We start from the raw sequence: 20,250 nt of genomic DNA, 5'->3' as shown, positions 1-20,250 counted from the left end.
CAGATCTTTTAACTTTATCTTGATTAATTTTTCCTGTATGTATGATGTTTAAACTATAGGCTCTGAAATTAAGCTTCCTGAGAATTTATCTCCTCAGCAAAACCTACTAGTAGCTAAGTAACTTAGTAAACTAAGGTTCAGTTTGCTCATCTGTAAACTAGAAATAATAAAACTCTCACCCCAGAGCTTTGTTGTGAAAACTGCATAAAACAGTGTCTACTTCTGTAAGGGTCTGTCATTTTATTATGATGAAAAGAGGCCAAATAGATGTCATCTTCAGAAATACTAATGAAGAAATATAAAAAGAGAAAATGCCAACACAAAACCAGCAGTTTATAGAAACAGCAATAGTGAGGTTAATAGATTTTAACAGACTGAACCATTTTTAGCCACTGTTTAAAAAGCCTAAGGGCATTATAGAATTGGTACTAATCTATATATATAAATCCAGGGACTGTAACAGTGTCATGACCATAATAACCGTTAGAAAAGAACCACCCTGGCCCCTAGCTAGGCTGGTCCCGCCCCCCCCCCCCCCCATAGAGTGGTTAGGGGCGCCTCTAGGCAACACAATAGGGTGCAAGTTTGATGGGGAAAAGTCAAAGAAATAAGGGGGAAGTTCTTAAGGGTCTGCGGGGTTGGGGTGGTTCCTCTGAAGTAGGTTTGGAGTGTGCTAGGGAAGAAAGAGGAAGATCCAATTAGAAAACGGCATCACCGCCGGCATCGACCCCAAAATGGCTCTGCTAGCCGAGCACCTGCTGAAGCCGCTGCCCGAGGACAAGCAGGTGGAGACTGGGCCCTCCCTGGAGGTGGTGTCCCACCTGCCTTGCTTCTTCGATTGCCTTGGGTCCCCAGTGTTTACGCCCATCAAGGCAGACATAAATGCTAATATCACGAAGATCAAAGCTGTGTACAACACCGACCCGGCCAAGTTCCGGACCCTGCAGAACATCCTGGAGGTGGAGAAGGAAATGTATGGAGCAGAGTGGCCCAAAGTGGAGGCCACGCTGGCCTGATGTGGCTGAAAAGGGGCCCTGCTTCATTCAGGTCTTCCTGCAGAGTATCTGCGATGGGGAGCAGGATGAGAGCCACCCCAACCTCATCTGTGTCAATGCCACCAAGGCCTACGAGATGGTGCTCAAGAAGTACCACAGCTGGATCGTGCAGAAAACCTTCCAGGCAGCGCTGTATGCCGCACCCTATAAGTCTGACTTCCTGAAAGTGCTCTCCAAGGGCCAGAACATGATGGAGGAGGAGTGCATGGAGAAGGTTCGCCTGTTCCTGGTCAACTACATGGCCAGCATCGACGTCATCTATGAGATGTACACCAAGATGAACGCCAAGCTCAACTACAAGATGTAGGCGTGCCCAGCGGCCGGCACTCCCAGAAACAGACCAGCCAGAATCACTGTGAAGCAAGCTGGCAGGCCATCTTGGCTTGCGTCCCCCAGAGTGGCCCAAAGTCTGGCTGGAGTTGCAGGGGACAGCCCTGGTTTCTGAAAAGTCATTTTCGGGGTCTATCCTAACAGCAATAAATAACCACCCTACTTCCGAATCACCTTTAATTTCATGGCAGCACCGACCGACTGCCTTCATTTCAGTGTTATAAGCATCAGTTAATGTTGCTAATAAGTCAAGTCCTGGGGTTTTCTGTCCCCGTCCCCCCACGTGGTGCATGACCCTGGGGGAGCCTTGTCATACACCTCATTTTAAAAATGAGGATCTGGTGCAGAGATGTTTCAGGTCGTGTAAGGACCATGAGGAGTCCGACTTGAAATTATACGGGATTTTTTTTAAAGCAGACTGCTGTGTGCTCTCCTGTGGTTGCACAGCCCAGCGTCACAGCTGTCAGTATAGACCCCGTTCTTTCCTACTGTCTTTTTCCAGACAGTTTTTTATAGTTGAAAACAACCAGCAAGCCTTTGATGACCTTGACCAAAGGGACTTTATTTTAAAGCTATCAGGTATGAGTAACTGACCACAGATGACTGAATTTGCATTCTTCTGCATAAGTATTTTCTTCAGAGCCAGCCTACCCCACCGAAGAAACTACCTATCATGTCTGTTCTCTCAGAGGGGAGACCATGAGCCGTCCCGATGCGGAGACCCAAGGAAACACCTCGCTGCCTTAACTGTCCCTCCGGGCACTAACACGAGCTGTATTTTGAAAGTGTTGGGGTGAATACAGGGACCCCCAAATAATTCATGTGTGTTAAAAACCCAGTGAGGAACAATTGGTGATTTTTATGCAAACACTAAATAATTCTTAATAAATAAATCTCTATTTTGGAATCACACACACAAAAAAACACCCAAAAATCTTTGGAGATAGTGAAGGGCAGTTTGTCCAGACTGTTGAGAGCTCAGAATTAGAGTTTAATTGGGATAGAAATCCTGCTAATAGCACCTGATGCCTGAAATCTGAGCACTCTACTTACAGGTTTTCCAGTTCAAATTTTTGGAGACTGCCTATTAAGACATTCCTGGTTGGGAAGTGTTTGTATAGAAGCCCATAAGTATTAAGTATTTGCTGTGTTTACCATGCTTAGCTCTCTAAGGAATATGGAATAATGTTAAACGCCTCATGTTATCAAGAAGCTTGAATTTTAAAATAAAAAAGAAGAAGCACCCTAGCTGGTTTGGCTCGGTGGATAGAGCGTCAGCCTGCGGACTGGAGGGTCCCAGGTTCAATTCCAGGCAAGGGCATGTACCTTGGTTGCAGGCACATCCCCAGTAGGGGGTGTGCAGGTGGCAGCTGATCGATGTTTCTCTCTCATCGATGTTTCTAACTCCCTATCCCTCTCCATAAAAAAATCAATAAAATATAGTTTAAAAGAAAGAAAGAGAGAAAGAAAGAAAGAGAGAGAGAATGAAAGAAGAAAGAAAGAAAGAAAGAAAGAAAGAAAGAAAGAAAGAAAGAAAGAAAGAAAGAAAGGAAGGAAGAGGCTTGAGTTTTAGGGGTGAAGTCAGGCAGGCAGGTGAGCAGTTAGAAGTCAGCAGTTCCAGATTGCAAGAGGGATGTCCATGGGATTGGGCCTAAGCTGGCAGTCAGACATCCCTTGAAAGGTCCCAGATTGTGAGAGGGTGCAGGCTGGGCTGAAGGACCTGTGCATGAATTTTGTGCACTTGGCCTCTAGTAGGAAGATAATGCATGAGTATGAGAATGTTTTAGAATAGAAAATAGCATGTACTTGACTATGAGCTCTTATTTCAGTAACTTTTGAAAAAAAATAAAGTTATGATTGAACCACATGGAACTGCCATTTTTTAAGGTCATGAATGGTCCACTATCAGTGATTTGATAGAGTTAAATATATAAGGTGTTGGGAGCCTTATATTATCATGACTATGGAAAAATTTGAGAATGCTTTAAATCTCATTGAACTTAACAATTAAGATGAAGTAATGAGACTGCTTTTTTAATTGGGAGACAGTGTACCTGCAGTACTTTAGAGATAGATGGGAATCTGGAGTCAGGTTGCCAGGATCCTGGCTCCACTTCTTACCATATGCTTTTTGGCAAATAATGTAACCTGTATCTGACTCAGTTTCTTTATCCATAAAATAAGGATATTAATCAATTATATTTTTTTCATGTGAGTTTTAAACTTTGATATGGCCTTTTTTGATGAAATATCATTCAAAAAGTTTGCACATTTTAAAATTGGATTATTTGTCTAACTATTGAGTTATAAATGTTCTTTATATATTTTGGATACAAATGATTTATAAGATGTATGGCTTGTAAATATTTTTTCCCCAATCTGTGGCTAATCTTTTTTTTTTTTTATCCACACCTGAGGATATGTTTCTTGACTTTAGAGAGAGGGGGAGGGGGAAAGGGAGAGAGAGAAACATTGATTGGTTGTGTGCACCCTGACTGGGAACTGAACCCCCAACCTAGGTATGTGCCCTGTCAGGGAATTGAACCTGCAACCTTTTGGTGTATGGGACAATGCTCCTACTTACTGAACTACCTGGCCAGGGCTCTTTTTATTTTCTTAATAGTGTCATTTGAAGAACGTAAGATTTTAATTTAAAGTTGAATTTATCAATTTTTTAAATGGATCTTGCTTTTTGTGTCATATCTAGGAAATTTATATATTAGTTATGCTTGTCCCTTAAGCTGTTTATTTTAAATGTACTGTTAATTAGCTAACTTAATTAAATATTTAAAGTGATTAAATGTGAGAAGAAAGATATTTCCTGTGCAAAACCATACAGAATATTGGAAAGACAACACAAAGGAGAGTGATTTAAAAAATTATATTAAATTAAGCTTTGGTGAGATAGTTGTCAAATATTGGGAAAAAATTAAAATTTATGATTCTGCATTAAGTTTGCTCTTTGCAAATACTGGTAAGTTCTAGTTTGCTTAAGAGAATTTAAAAATTAACCCTGAACTTCATAGATAAGTCTTTATGGAATTTTGCAGAGAACAGGTTCAATCAGCACACCCAAATTAAAAAATTCAAAAGACCTTTGTTCTACAACAGAAAACTAGAAAATGAGTGCACAACAATATTAAATTAAAGTACAATGTGTGTGTATATACACATATATTTCTTCAGTTAAATAATTTTCAATTAATAGTGATCTATAAATCCCAATTGTGTCATTGTGTCAGACAAGACCTCCTGGTTAGAGGTTGGGGAAATTATTTAATTATATATCTCACTGGCTCCATAATATGCCTTCATATGGGAAGTAGGGGCAATACTATAGCATGTGATTCAGAGAAAAAAAAAACTGTTATTTCACTTTCCTTCTATATGTGAATGTAAGGAAAAATATGTTAGGACAAGTAACCAACTTCCAACTGAGATGTAGCCATGTGTCTCTTAAGGTTAGGGTAGGAAAGAGAGGTTTTCATGACTATGATGAGCTACTGGAGTTTCTTTGTTCAGTCAATAGTTTCTGGAAACTGTGACAGGAAATAAAATAAGAAGATGTAAAGACCTGAGAGTGTGAACAAATGATAAAAGATAGGGTCAATTTTTAATTCAAAGCAAGACTCCATGAAAACAAATTGCAAAACCAAGTGATAGTCAAGCTACCCCATGGTAATAAATACTGAATGAAAAGGAGAACTAGTCTAAGAATCCATTCCTGCATCATTGCCCTACTATGTAGAGAAATATTCATCTGGAGCCAGTCCTATCTTCTATGGGTTTGAGCATTCTTTGGCTTTTTGGTAGGTGTATACACTGGAGAAAAAGACCATTTTATTAGATGATTTCCTTCCTTTTAATTAGGAACCAAGTCATTAGTCTCGTTGCAATCTGATTTGACTACTGCCTTAATATGATATAGTTTGGAAATAACTGTTGGGGAAAAAAGACAAATTGCTAGAGACAAGGAAGACCCTTTTCCCTGAGTTAAACCTCCATTAATGGTGTGTGAAGGAGCAGCAACAAAGCACTCAGTGTTCTGAGGCTCCTTAAGAGCCCAGTCTGTCTGTAAGAACCTTTCTGTGTGTGTGTGTGTGTGTGTGTGTGTGTGTGTGTGTGTGTGTGCTGAATAGCTGACAAAGGCTAGTGTTAATGGTTGGTTTCAAGAATCTAATCCCTGGAAGGAAAGCATTTCCTTGGATAGCTTTGTAATGTGCTTGTCAAACATTTCAAACCATTTAACAGAAAGAAGCATTGTGATGACAAGACACAACATGGCCAGTTCTTTGGATGCATCTGCCAACGGAGTAATGCGATGATCCTTCAGGCTCCAGTGGCTCAGGCACAAAGGCAAACTCGTGTGGAGTATATCTTTTGACTCCGTTTTGATGTTTTGCCTGCTAAATAATTAGTTTTGACTGGGCTTATTGGCTTCTTTTGCATCTGTTTCCTTGCAGAATATATTATTAATGTTTTGTCCTAAGTAATATCTCCACTAGTTAATCTTAAACTTCTTTTGGAAGGCTAATAAAGTCATGTCATGGTAAGAATGTCTTTTTCCAATCTCAAAACAACACTGGAACATTGAAAAAGAAAACCGGATGGAATCTCCCTTTCTCTGGCCAGTGGAAGATTCATTTTCAGTTATGTCTTTCCAAGCCAAATGCAGTAAATATTAATCTGGAGTACTGAATCTGATACTAATTTATTCAAGGGATCAATGTACCTATTCTTCTGCATTTGCTTTATCATTGTTAAGTGCTTCTTCATAAAACTAAACTAACTACTCTATCCATGATGATTTCTGGGCTCAAAGATGCAACTCGCCATACCAAATGGCATTCACTCCTAAGAACTAAAGATGATAAACCTTTTAATCCATCTTTTAAGTAAATTGAAAGAGAAAGGTCAGAGAAAACAAAGACTTTAGATTTAACTCAGACCAGGAATTCAGTTCACTTAGATATACTAGTATCTGTTATCTTGGTTCTTCTCACATCAACTGTCAGAACTGGTGTTATCAGTGGGAAGCTTTCTCTGTCTCCACCTATTACTGGTGGAAAGGAAGTTCTTGGGGTGCCGTAGGAACAAGAACTTCCTGAGGCCCCCACAGGAGGATGAGGTATTGTGGAAAGCTTTATTGATGATGTAAGATTAAGGGAGTTCCCCTCCAAGTTCTGGTCTCTCTTCGTTTCTCCTGTCTTCAATAGGGCTAGAATTAAAGCCACTGCAAGTCTTTGCTCCATATAAAGCACAGTCCATTCTAGCATCTGGCTAGCTTAGCCTGTATTCCCAGTTGCAGTCCACTGCATGTGGTGTCTGCATGCCCAGGGCCATGTGGCTTTTTAGGGTCACATGGCAAGGAGATGAGGGTCAATGTGCAAGTGAGTGCAAGGAAGCAGGAGTGGAGCAAGAGGAACAAGAGAGTGAGAACTCATTGGGGATTATAACTGGGAGTTTAACTGATTAATTATTCAAGATTTCACATACTTATAGTAGTACTGCCCCTCCACCCCCCCATAGCCAATGGCCTTTGTTCCCCAGGGTAGTCTGACAGCCAAGCACCTTCCCTATGGCACCCTGACTTCACTGTGCTCCCATCTTCCTTTTTGTTGGACCCTTCCCTCAGTGATCTGCAGGGAATGGACTGGTGGTTTCCTGGGGAGTGTAAAGTTGCAGCTTCCTGGTGAAGCTGCCCTGATGACCATGCTTATAATGTCTGGCCTCCCCTTTGTTCCTTTCCTATTATTAATATTAATACTAGTAACTAGCTAAGTATGATTATAACACTTGGAGGGGGAAGGTAACATTTATTACTTCTTGCTGTTGTTTTCAAAATGCAAAATTAGCAGAAGAGGGAAGAAGTGGGGACTAGTGGGGGTAGTAAACTTCAGAGCTACAGTTTCCAGAAATGCCCTAATATCTGCATCCTTTTCTTTTCTGTGTCCTTCCTTCCTTTTCCTCTTCCTCCTCTCTTTCCCTTCCCCTATTTCTTTTCTTCCCTTCTCCTACAGCTTTTCTTCCTTTCTTTTTTCCCAATGGAATCCACTCTCCCCCACTATGTTGCCCATGAGTACTGAGTATTATTTAGTCCTTAGAAATACTTAAGACTCAAATGGCCACTGACCCTAAGGATTGGACAGTTGTTTACTCTCTTCCTCTTAATCAAATAATCTGTCAACTTTCCTTTATGACCTAGCAGTTATTATTCTTGTAATTGAGAGCAGTAGGAAAAAGTGCTTTGGGGTCTTGCTACTTAGTATAGATGTTGGGAAATTATTTACAATTGAATGATTAATACTATATCACTCACTAGCTTTCTCTTGTTTTCCTGAATGGGGAGCAAGAACTAGAGTTTGAGCACAATTCACAGTTGATCTTATCTATGCTTGAAACCATTTGAGAGCCAGCTACTAATCCATGGCTTTGTGAATATTATATTTTTAAAAATTAGCTTTATTCTCCAAAACTTGCAGGAATGTCCTCAAGATCATAGGGAAGTGCCAAATAGGTATTCCTAGAACCTAGAACAGTTTTGCTTTAAATAGTGGATACACATTAACTGATAAAATGGAGTCATCATTCATGTGTTTTGGGGTGAGAATCAAACATGGAGAACTCCTGTTCTATCATGTATCTTAATCATACTTGACTCACATTTATATTAATATCAATTTAATAATATTACCGAACTAGATTGAAATTCTAGTTTTTCAAAATTGGGATTGATAGATCAGTGAAGGTGTCACTTGAGGATCATGCCTTCTCTCCCCATCATTCACCAGTGTGAGTGTGAGTGTGAGTGTGAGTGTGAGTGTGTGTGTGTGTGTGGGGGGGGCACTTTTGTGCACCTAGTTCATATGCATAGACACAGGACCTGTACTTACCTCTATTGTGAATCCTTTCATGTTTCTTTGTTGGTCTCTTTTGTTAGACTTGGTAGCAGTTTGGGAGAAAGAGATATCTCATTCTTGTATTCCCAAAGCCTACAAGCCAGAAGGAACAGACATTAGTGGTTCATAAGCACTTTATCTTAGAGTCACCTTGTCATATCATTGCATATGCATTTCAATGCATTCATGTTCCACATAGAAATGATTATTTTTGTTAGTTTTTTAAGTTTAAAGTTACTTGGTTATAATAAAATTTAATTTATGGTTGGCTGATATTTCTTGATAATCACTGTGAATTGTCAGAAAGTTAGGTAAAGTACGAAAAACCAATCTGAAAGTTTTTGCAACTAAAATGAAATTTTTATGCATATCAATGTCTCAAGCAATTGATTTAATTAAATAGAAACAACAATGGGAGAGAAACAGGCCTTAACTTAAATTTTTTTTTACTTCAATTTTGGTTCTTCTTTTTGTATCTTGGAGTTTATGATATTTTTTTTCAGACCTCAAACATTTTTATAGGTCTTGGCAAGTTCATTGGCTGTAGGCACTGAGCCCAGGGTACCTAATGGACAGAAGGGGCCTTTAATGCAGGGCTCAACAAATAGCTGACACCCAAGTAGCTAGCTAGCTGCTCACCAAGGCAGAACACTCATGTGTGGTTATTGCTTTTGTGTAGAACACTTGGTGTTGGGGCTACTCTCTGCAGTGCCTTTCAAGCTGGGAGTTTTCAGAGAGATAGCAATTAGTGATGAGAATGAAGACAGACTTCATTGTCAGAGGACAGCACAATTGCTGAGCATGGATAGAATGAATAGGAAGGAGGTCTGGGGGTTTTCAGTTCCCATCAGGAAGCAATTTATGTAACCACATTTGGATGATGAAATAGTTATGCTTTACAGAGAAAAGCACATCACTGCCATTATTATTTATCTTAACATCATCTGCTACTTTCAGGACTAGTAGAACAGGCTGGGAAGTTTACACTGATGCTTTGCTGTGCTTAGACTTTATTATATATGACAAATATTAATTGCCTAGTTATAAGAAATGCAGTACCACAGTTTGGAAAATCTTTACCTGATATCTGGAGTAATGTCATTTTTCTATTCTTTTTGTTCAGACTATAAGCAGCGGTTCTCAACCTGTGGGTCGTGAATAATGAAAATACATCCTGCATATCAGATATTTACATTAAGATTCATAACAGACATACTTTGTTGAAGTAGCTACTATTTAAATGATATTAGTTACATGAGCTCCTTCAAAATTATTTTCTTTTTTGTTTTATGTTTTATTATCCTATCCTATGTTCATGAAATTATTTTTTAAAATTTTCAAATATTTGCCCTGACTGGTTTGGCTCAGTGGATGGAGCATCAGCCTGCAGACTGAAGGGTCCCGGTTTGATTCTTGGTTGCGGGCACATCCTCAGTGGGGGGTGTGCAGGAGGCAGCTGATCAATGTTTCTCTTTCATTGATGTTTCTAACTCTCTGTCCCTCTCCCTTCCTCTCTGTAAAAAAATCAATAAAATATATTTAAAAAATAAATAAAATATTCAAATATTTGAAGCTAAATTTTTGAAAATAAACACATATTTGGAATTGCTTCTAAAATACTTAAAACCTATGTTAAAAGAGACAGGTTTAAAAAAATTTTAGTATATTGTTATTACATTAAGATAACATAAAACCTTTTAAATCTGTACCCTATTAATTATAATTTCATGGAAATTTCATCCAGGTTGAGTTGGAGTTTAGCTCTGCCAGATTCTTAAAAATGAATAGCCCTGGCCTGTATTGCTCAGTTGATTGGAGCTTCATCCCTTATACCAAAAGGTGGGTGTTCCATTCCTGGTCAGAGCACATTCCCCAGGCTTGAGTTTATTCCCTTGTCAGGGCAACTAATATTTCTTCTTCTTCTTCTTCTTCTTCTTCTTCTTCTTCTTCTTCTTCTTCTTCTTCTTCCTCTTCCTCTTCCTCTTCCTCTTCCTCCTCTTCTTCTTCTTCTTCTTCTTCTTCTTCTTCTTCGTCTTCCTCCTCTTCTGCTCTTTAAAATAAAAATGAGTTAAAACAATGAATAAATAAATAATGCAATGAAAATGCTGATAACTTTTTAAGAGAATAAGCTATTTTAGGTATGTTCAGTATAATTTATTTGTATGTTATAAAATGATCTATTAATAAAATTATAGGGCTAGAAGAGACAAAATGGCGGCAGAATAGGCAGACATGTCCGGAGCCTTGTGCCAGAGCAGATAGAATGAGTAACTAAGTCGAATAACATCCACCCCGAATTGGCAAAGTAGACACAGCTGGTGAGACAATTCGCAGCCTGGAAGGGCAGAGGGCACCTGGAGAATGGTAGAATCAGGGATCTGGGCTGGAGAGAACTGCAAGACCTCCGAGCCCAGAGGGTCAGAAGGAAGCCTCACGGCACGGAGGTCACGTCCCTTGGGATAGGCCTAGCGTATGACTGTGGAAGGGACATCTGCAGGGCTGTTGGCGGCAGGGGATTCTAGATCTCAGTCCACAGCCATGAGACACAGCCCAGAAGGAGCAGCTTGGATGGCTGCCCAAGCCTCACCGTGCTAGGGAGGGAGGGGCTCGCAGTGGCGCATCTCTTTCCCCCCTTTTTGGTCTTTGCTTTTATTCGCTAAACCCAGTTCCTAGGACCTTTCAAATACAAACACTCACCTGTGGCTGAGGTGCTGGTGAAGGTGCGGACTTGTGGAGTCTGGGGAGAGGCTGGAGAGAGGAGAGGGTTGAGGAGAGGAGAGGGTCGGGGAGAGGTGGCCGTGAGTCTGGGGCTGAGTCATAACTGACATGCCAGATCTGGGCAGCCATTTGCTCCTGAAGAGATAGCCCCATCCCTGCAGTCTCCAGGCAACCAATACAGCCAAACCCAGACTACACCCTGAGTGGTACAAAGGATACAAAAAAAATCTGAATAACTGGTAGTCCTTGAGAGTCCTCAGGAACTGGCCTAAAGAGAGGCTGTTCAGTCCCAGCAACAGGAAACTGAGAAGTGGCAGACAGTACAGAAGATGGGACCTTTAACCAGCCCCCATGGGGAATTAAAACTTGGCAGAAAGAAATGATACTTCACTTTTTCATTTTTATTTTACTTTATTTTATTATTATTTTGTTATCTCTTTTTCTCTTTATTTTCCTTTTTCATTTGTTTCTTTATTTTCTATTTCTTTCTGCATTCTTTTTTCATCATTCTATTTTTTATTTTATCCTAATTTTTAAATTAATTAATTATTATTATTTTTTCTTCTCGTTCTTCTTATCCACTCATCCTCTTTCTATTTCCTCTATACTGAACTGAGGTCCTCCCCATATTTATTCAATTCCTTAACCTTACGTTCTGTATATAAGCTCAGCCTCTACAGATTCTGCCCCAACCCTCTTTATTGGGTATTTGGTGTTTTATGTTTTGATTTATCTGTTTTTTCTCTAGTGTTTTCTCCATATATACATATTTTTTTCCTTTTTCTTTTTTCTCATACCATTTTTTCTCTTTTTGATATCATTTATGCTCTCTTTTCTCTCCCCTAATTCTCTTTTCTCTGGTGGTCACTTAGATTGGGGTTATCAGTGTCGAGAGTACATTTGTGTTTTGTTTCCTTTGTGTCGTGTCTTATTGAGTTGCATTTTGTCCTGTTGGGCCAATGTGGTAGAGAGCGAGCCAATATAACCAGACACCTGGAGAAGAGGCCCCATCCACGGATGGGTCAATAACACTCCAGACTCAACTACAGAGGCAGGAAGAAGGTGGCAGTGAGGGAGAGAGCATGAATGAGTGAGGGAACGAAAGAGGAGTGTGTGGACATGTGGGGTGTGTATGTGTGTGTGTGAGTGAGGCACAGTTAGATCCCGCAGGATGTTTGGGGGCAGGCTGACCAGGCTCGCCTAACTAGGCAGCCTCTGTTACCATTGCAAAAAGTCCTGGAGAGAACAGCTCTTCCCCAGAGCTGCACCTTTTTGAAGGTGAGAGCTGCTGTGACTGAGAGCCCAGCCTCACCTCCACCCAGGGTGCCCTCAGACAACACCCGGGACTCTACAGCCACCCAGGGACCTGCTGCCTCAGCTGTGGTCCCACAGTCACCGAAACTCCAGCATGGGCTCATGTGAGTTCCAAAGCAATCTCCCCCCAGGCCAGCCCAACGCTTTAGCCCAGGGCATTGCGACCATGCAAAGAGCAGCCAGGTGAGCAGCCCGCCCCCATCTGAGGAGCAGTAGCCCTGCGAGTAGCCTGCCCATGTCTGAGGAGCAGCATCCCCATTCAGCCCCACCTCCTTCAAGGAGCAGCAGCCACTTGAGAAGCCCACCCCTCTCCAAGGAGCAGCAGCCACAAGAGCAGCCAGCCTCCATCCAAGGAGCAGCAGCCTCATGAGCAGCCCGCACCTGTCTGAGGAGCAGCAGCTGCACAAGCACCCTGCCTCTGCCAGCCAGAGGAGCCACCACTACTGTGAGCAGCACCCACCAGAGGAGCCACTACCAACTGAGGAGCAGCTGCTGCTGCAACAGCCCTAGGAGCAGCCGCCACCCAAGGAGCTGCTGCCGCCCGAAGAGCAGCCCCTGCACGACTGGACACCTAGATCCTTTGGTTTGAGCAAAAATGGGGAGACAAAAAAAAACCTCCAAAGGAAAGAAAAGGAGGCATCACCAGAAAAGCAACTAAGTGAAACAGAGGCATGCAATATGTCAGAAAAAGAATTCAGAATAAGGGTCATATAGTTCATAAACCTGATGGATGAAAAAATCAACAACTTATGTAAGAATCAATGAAGAAATAAAGAGTGATATAGCTGCAATAAAAAACACCATGGAAAGTTTCAACAGTAGACTAGGAAAAGCAGAGGACCAATTTAGCTAATTAGAAGACGGGAAAGCCAAACACACACAAACTGAATTGCAATTGAAGAAAAGCATTGAAAAGCAGGAGGAGAGCCTAAGGGAACTTTGGGACAACATGAAATGAAGCAACATATAAATAATAGGGGTGCCAGAACAACAGGAAGAGGAACAAGGGTTAGAAAAACTGTTTGAAGAAAAAATGTCAGAAAACTTCCCTGAGGTGGGGAACAAAAATCACACAAGCACAGGGTGTCCCAAACAAGATGAGCCTGAAAAGACCCACACCAAGACACATCGTAATTATAATGGCAAACATTCAAGACAAAGAGAGAATCTTAAAGGCTGCAAGAGAGAGACAAAATGTTATGTACAAGGGATCTCCCATTAGATTATCAAATGATTTCTCAATAGAAACACGTCAGGACAGAAAGGAATGGAAGGAAATTTACAAAGTGATGCAAAGCAAGGAACTTAATCCAAGAATATTCTATCCAGCAAGGCTGTCATCCAAAATTGAAGGGGAAATAAGGAGCTTCACAGGCAAAAAAAAAAAAAAGGCTAAGGGAGGAGTTTATCCCTACCAAGCCAGCAATGCAAGAAATTCTAAAGGGACTGCTGTAAAAAGAAGAAATAAAAAGGGAAGAAAGAACACAGGCACAAAAAATAAAAATGGCTACAAACAAGTACCTATCAATAATAACTTTAAACATTAAGGGACTAAATGCTCCAATCAAAAGACATCGAGTGGCTGAATGGATGAAAAAACGTGTCCCATATATATGTTGTTTATAAGAGACCCACCTCAGAACAAGGGACTCACACAGACTGAAAGTGAAGCCATGGAAAAATATCTTTCAGGCAAATGGAAATGAAAAAAAAGCTTGGGTAGCAATACTAATATCTCACAAAATAGACCTCAAAGTGAAGGCCATAATAAGAGATAAGGAAGGCCGCTTCATAATACTAAAGGTATCAATACAAGAGGATATATCCCTGGTAAACATATAAGTACCCAATGCATCCAAATACATAAAAAACAAAACAAAAACTCCTGGAAGTTATCACGGGAGAGATTGAAAACAATACAATCATAGTAGGGGGCTTTAATACCCCACTGACATCACTGGATAAATCCTCTAGACAAAAAATCAGCAAAGAAACAGCAATCCTAAATGACTCACTAGATCAGATGAACTTAATTGACATCTTCAGAATATTTCACCCCAAAGCCATGGAATATACATTCTTCTCCAGTGCACATACGACATTTTCAAAGATAGACCACATATTGGGTCACAGGCAAAGTCTCTCCAAATTTATGAAGATTGAAATCATATGAAACATCTTCTCAGACCACAATGGCATAATATTAGGAATAAACTACAATAAAAACAATCAAAAAAGTTCAAACACTTGAAAGCTGAATAGCATGCTATTAAACAATGATTGGGTTATCAAAGAGATCAAAGAGGAAATTAAAAACATCCTGTAAACAAATGACAATGAAAACACAACAATCCAAAATCTATGGGATACAGTGAAAGTAGTCCTGAGAGGGAAGTTTATAGCTCTACAGGCCTACATCAAAAAAAAAAAAAAAAAAAAAAAAAAACCAAGAAAAAATATTTAATAAATAATCTAACCCTACCACTTAAAGAATTAGAAAGAGAGCAGCAAGAAAAGCCCAGAGTGAGCATAAGGAAGGAGATAATAAAGATCAGAGCAGAAATAAATGACATAGAGACCAAAAACACAATACAAAAGATCAATAAAACCAAGAGCTGGTACTTTGAAAGGATAAACAAGATTGATGAACCTCTAGCTAGGCTCACCAAGAAGCAAAGAGAGAGGACCCAAATAAACAAAGTCATAAATGAAAGAGGCAAAATAACAACAGACCCCACAGAAATACAAAGGATTGTTAAAAAATAATATGCACAACTCTATTCCAACAAACTAGACAGCCTGGAGGATATGGACACATTTCTAGAAAAATAAAACCTTCAAAAACTCAATCAGGGAGAATCTAAAATTCTCAATAGGCTGATAACTACAGAGGAAATTGAAGCAGTCACCAAAAAGTTTCCAGAAGACAAAAGCCCAGGGCCAGATGGCTTCACAGGGGAGTTTTAGCAAACATTCAAAGAAGAAATAAAACCTATCATCCTCAGACTATTCCAAAAAATTCAAGAGGAAGAAACACTTCCAAGCTCATTCTATGAAGCCAGCATTACCCTAATACCAAAACCAGATAAAGATAACACAAGGAAAGAGAATTACAGGCCAATATCCTTCATGAACATAGATGCTAAAAGCCTCAACAAAATTCTAGAAAATTGGATCCATCATTACATCAGGAAGATCATACACCATGACCAAATAGGAATTATCCTGGAGATGCAAGGATGGTACAATATTTGCAAATCAATAAACATGACACATCACATAAACAAATTGAGTGAAAAAAATCACATTGTCATATCAATTGATGCAGAAAAAGCACTTGACAAAATCCAACACCCTTTCTTGATAAAAAGCCTCAGCAAAATAGGAATAGAGGGATCATACCTCAACATAATAAAAGCCTTATATGACAAACCTACAGCCAACATCATACTCAATGGGCAAAAATTAAAACCATTTTACCTAAGAACAGGAATGATACAGGGATGCCTACTTTCACCACTCCTGTTCGACATAGTACTGGAAGTGCTAGCCATAGCAATTAGACAAGAAGAAGAAATGAAAGGTATCTAAATTGGAAAAGAAGATGTAAAACAGTCATTATTCGCAGATGACATGATACTGTACATAGAAAACCCTAAAGACTCCATCAAAAATTATTAGACTTAATAAATGAATTTGGCAATGTAGCAGGATACAAAATTAACTCCAAGAAATCTATGGCATTTTTATACACCAATAGTGAACTTACAGAAAGAGAGATAAAAAAAATCCCATTTACCATTGCACCAAAAAAATTAAGATACCTTGGAATAAACTTAACTAAGGAGGTAAAAGACCTGTAGTCAGAAAACTACAGGACACTGAAAAAAAGAGATAGAGAAAGACATAAACAATTGAAAGAACATACTGTGTTCATAGATTGGTAGAATGAACATCATTAAACTGTCCATACTACCCTAAGCAATCTATAGATTCAGTGCACTCCCCATTAAAATACCAACAGCATATTTCACAGATCTAGAATGAACTTTCCAAATATTCAACTGGAATAAAAAAAGACCCCAAATACATGCAGCAATCCTGAGAAAGAAGAACACAGTAGGAGGGATCTCAATACCAGAGATCAAGCTATACTACAAAGCCACTGTTCTCAAAACTGCCTGGTACTGGCACAAGTACAGACATATAGACCAATGGAATAGAATAGAGAACCCAGAAATTGACCCAAACCACTATGTTCAATTAATATTTGACAAAGGAGACAAGAGCATAAAATGGAGTCAAGACAGTCTCTTCAATAATTAGTGTTGGGAAAATTGGACAGATACATGCCAAAAATGAAACTGGACCACCAACTTACACCATACACAAAAATAAACTCAAAATGGATAAAGGATTTAAATGTAAGATGGGAAACCATAAAAATACTAGAGGAATCCACAGGCAGCAAAATCTCAGACATATGCCGAAGCAATTTCTTTACCGATACAGCTCCTAGGGTGTGGGAAACTGATATAGGGTTGAGCCTCGGACTGACCTGCTGGCAAAGTCACAAACAAGTCCCAGCTTAGAGGGCTCAGTCCTCTTAGCATAATTAGGCTTGACCTTATAACACTCCCCAGATCTTACCTGGGAAGCTAATGGGCTGAGGGAAGTGCAGGGAGTGTAAACATGATCAAAACAGGTGAAACTCACAAGAACTGTAACTATGGTAACCACTGCATTGTTTACCTCAGACTATAAAAGGTCAGTGCGGACTGAGCACGGGTGGAAGTCCTTCCTCTTGAGTTGGACTTACCCGCCTGGTCCCCCAATATTTCCAAATTATCTCTTGTCTTTTCTATTTCATTTGTGTGCGGCTCCTCTTCCAGATATTGAACCCTGAACCACGCAGGACGTGGAAGGAAACATTTACGACACTAGGGCAATGGACACTAAAGAGAAAATAAACAAATGGGACTACATCAAAATAAAAAGCTTCTGCACAGCAAAAGAAACCATCAACAAAACAGCAAGAAAGCCCACTGCATGGGAGATCATATTTGCTAATGTTATCTCCAATAAGTGTTTAATCTCCAACATTTACAGGGAAATCATACAACTTACTAAAAGGAAGATAAACAACCCAATCAAAAAATGGGCAACGGACCTAAATAGATACTTTTTGAAAGAGGACATAAGGAAGGCCAAGAGACATATGAAAACATGCTCAAAGTCACTAATCATCTGAGAGATGCAAATCAAAACGACAATGAGGTACCATCCACATCTGTCAGAATGGCTATCATCAACAAATCAACAAATGACAAGTGCTGGCAAGGATGCGGAGAAAAAGGAATCCTCGCGCACTGCTGGTGGGAATGCAGACTGGTGCAGCCACTGTGGAGAACAGTATGGAGTTTCCTCAAAAAACTAAAAATGGAACTCCCATTTGACCCAGGAATCCCACTTTCAGGAATATATCCAAAGAAACTAGAAACACCAATCAGAAAGGATATATGCATCCCTATGTTCATAGAAGCACAATTTATTTACCATTGCTAAGATTTGGAAACAGCCTAAGTGCCCATCAGCAGATGAATGGATTAAAAAACGGTGGTACATCTACACAATGGAATAATATGCTGCTGTAAAAAAGAAGGAATTCTTCCCATTTGCAACAGCATGGATGGAACTGAAGAGCATTATGCTAAGCGAAATAAGTCAATCAGAGAAAGATAAATATCACATGATCTCACTCATCTGTGGAATATAATGAACAAAATAAACTGTTGAACAAAAACAGATCCAGAGACAGAAAAGCATCAAAGAGACCTTTAAACCTTAGAGTGATGGTAGGGGAGGGTGGGGGTAAGGTGGAGAGATCAACCAAAGGACTTGTATGCATGCATATAAGCTAAACCAATGGACACAGACACCAGGGGAGTGGGGGGAGGGCATGAGTGGGAGTTGGGGGGCAACGGGGGGATAAGGACACATATCTAACACCTTAATAAATAAAGGAAAAAAATAAAAAATAAAGCTCATAACAACAACAAAACATAGCAAAAAGCCAAATTTTCATCAACTCATGAATAGATAAATAAAATTTGGTATATTCATACAAAGGGATGATATTTAGCTATAAAAAAGAATGAAGTACTGATAAGTGTAGTACAACATGGATGGGCCTTAAAAACATGCTAAGTGAAAGAAGGTAGTCACAAAATGCCACAAAATTTATGAATGCGTTTACATAAAATAACAAAAATAGACAAATCTATAGAGACAGGAAGTAGTTGCTGGGGGCTGGGAGGAGAGAGGAATGGGGAGTTGTTCTAATGAATGTGAGGATTCTTTGGGATAATGAAAATGCTCCAAAGCTGTATAGTGATAACAATTCTATGAATACACTAAAAGCTGTTGAATTGTATAATTAAAAGGAGGTAATTTTATGGTACTTAATCTCATTAAAACTGTTAAAAAAAATTACAGCATTCCAGAAACAGTAGAGTTCTAGAAACTCCAAATTTGTTGGCATTTAATTAAAATATTGTGTTTAAATAAACAAAACAGTGATTTTCTTTATAACATAATTTATAATTCATATTGATTTTGCAAATTACTTTGGTAGTCATATATAAATCAATTTTAAGACAGAGCATTCAATTAGAATGTATCTTTTATTCATATTACTATTAGAAATTCTACAAAATGGTTTACTGATCAATTTTCTGAGAAACATTCAATCTCTTGACCATCCTCATTCACCCCCTTCTGTCCTCATCCTGCCAAAAAACTTGTGGGAGCCTAAAAAAAGTGCTTTAATTTAATGAATGTATACATGTTCAAATGATTCACTAATTGTTTTTGCTTAGGCTTATTGTTATTTAGTTGCTTCTCATTCTCACTTTTTTTGCATTGTCTTCTGCTCCCCTTTCTACATTCTCCCAATAGGGGAAGTCTTGGTGGGAGACCATCCACCTGGATCTCCTTTAGCCAAGAGAGAGGACAAAATAGACCTCAAAGTGAAGGCCATAATAAGAGATAAGGTAGGCCACTTATTAAAGGGATAGGCATTAACTCAAACTTGGCTGGTTAGACTCTAGCTCTGATATTTGTATCCAGGGCACAGTGATGGAAAGACAGAAAATCACTGGAACTGATTTATACCATATGAAAGAATGTGGCCATTATTTTCTGCCCTCATTCCTGTCTTTTCGAAGTCTTAGATCTAAGCTTTACTCACCATTTTGTGAACTACTCATGTGCTTCCCTTAATTTCACTTTTTGCTTAATTACCAAGAACTGTTGCTTACAACCAATAATCCCCAACTGATCCAATACTTTGCTTCCCTTTCTGTTTGCTGCCCTTCCTATTTCTTCCTCTTTCAGACTCTGAACAAAAAAGATCTATAGTCCACAATTCTCATGTTCTTCCTTCTCTTGCTTGGAGGCTTTCAAGGTTGAATGAAGAATAAAGTAAATGAATACAAAAATAGAAAAATGAAAATATTTAGAAGGTGCTTAATCATAACTGCTTTATTTTTTTTTCAATTTAAAATGAAGAGTTCTTTGACCATATATTGTGTATAGTTCCAAGTCTTATCTGAGTACATAAAAATACTATTAGCAGCAATATAACTTAATTCTCCCAAAAAGCTATGCAGTGCCTCCAACAATTTTAGAGTTTGGGCCCATTAAAACTCATTTATGGCTTGTCTGAAATAATTAGACGATTTGATCCATGCAGTATTTATTTTCAAGGGATCTGCTGCCAGATCTATGTCTTACTAATGCAATTACAAAGTTATTTTTGGAAGAAAGTATTTAATGTCTTCTCTGCAGCAGGCTGAAAGAATTTAAGTTTTAGTGTCTAGTCTTTAGCTATAATTAAAGGTAAATTTAAATATTTAACACAGTAGTAGAGAAGC

At 39.3% G+C, this 20,250-nt stretch overlaps 1 protein-coding gene across 1 annotated transcript; it reads left to right on the top strand.

Moving 5' to 3' along the window:
- Window positions 1–734: 734 nt before the first annotated feature.
- On the top strand, window positions 735–1,362 carry LOC308513721 (glycolipid transfer protein-like; the record flags this gene model as incomplete). The annotated part of the gene is given in 3 exon segments (XM_081083886.1): window positions 735–1,008; window positions 1,011–1,031; window positions 1,034–1,362. Coding segments are annotated over 3 exon segments (624 nt in total).
- Window positions 1,363–20,250: the final 18,888 nt, after the last annotated feature.

Source organism: Myotis nattereri, assembly GCF_964212035.1.
Source record: "Myotis nattereri genome assembly, chromosome: 2".
NCBI lineage: Eukaryota > Metazoa > Chordata > Mammalia > Chiroptera > Vespertilionidae > Myotis > Myotis nattereri.
This window is presented reverse-complemented; position numbering and strand designations above follow the sequence as displayed.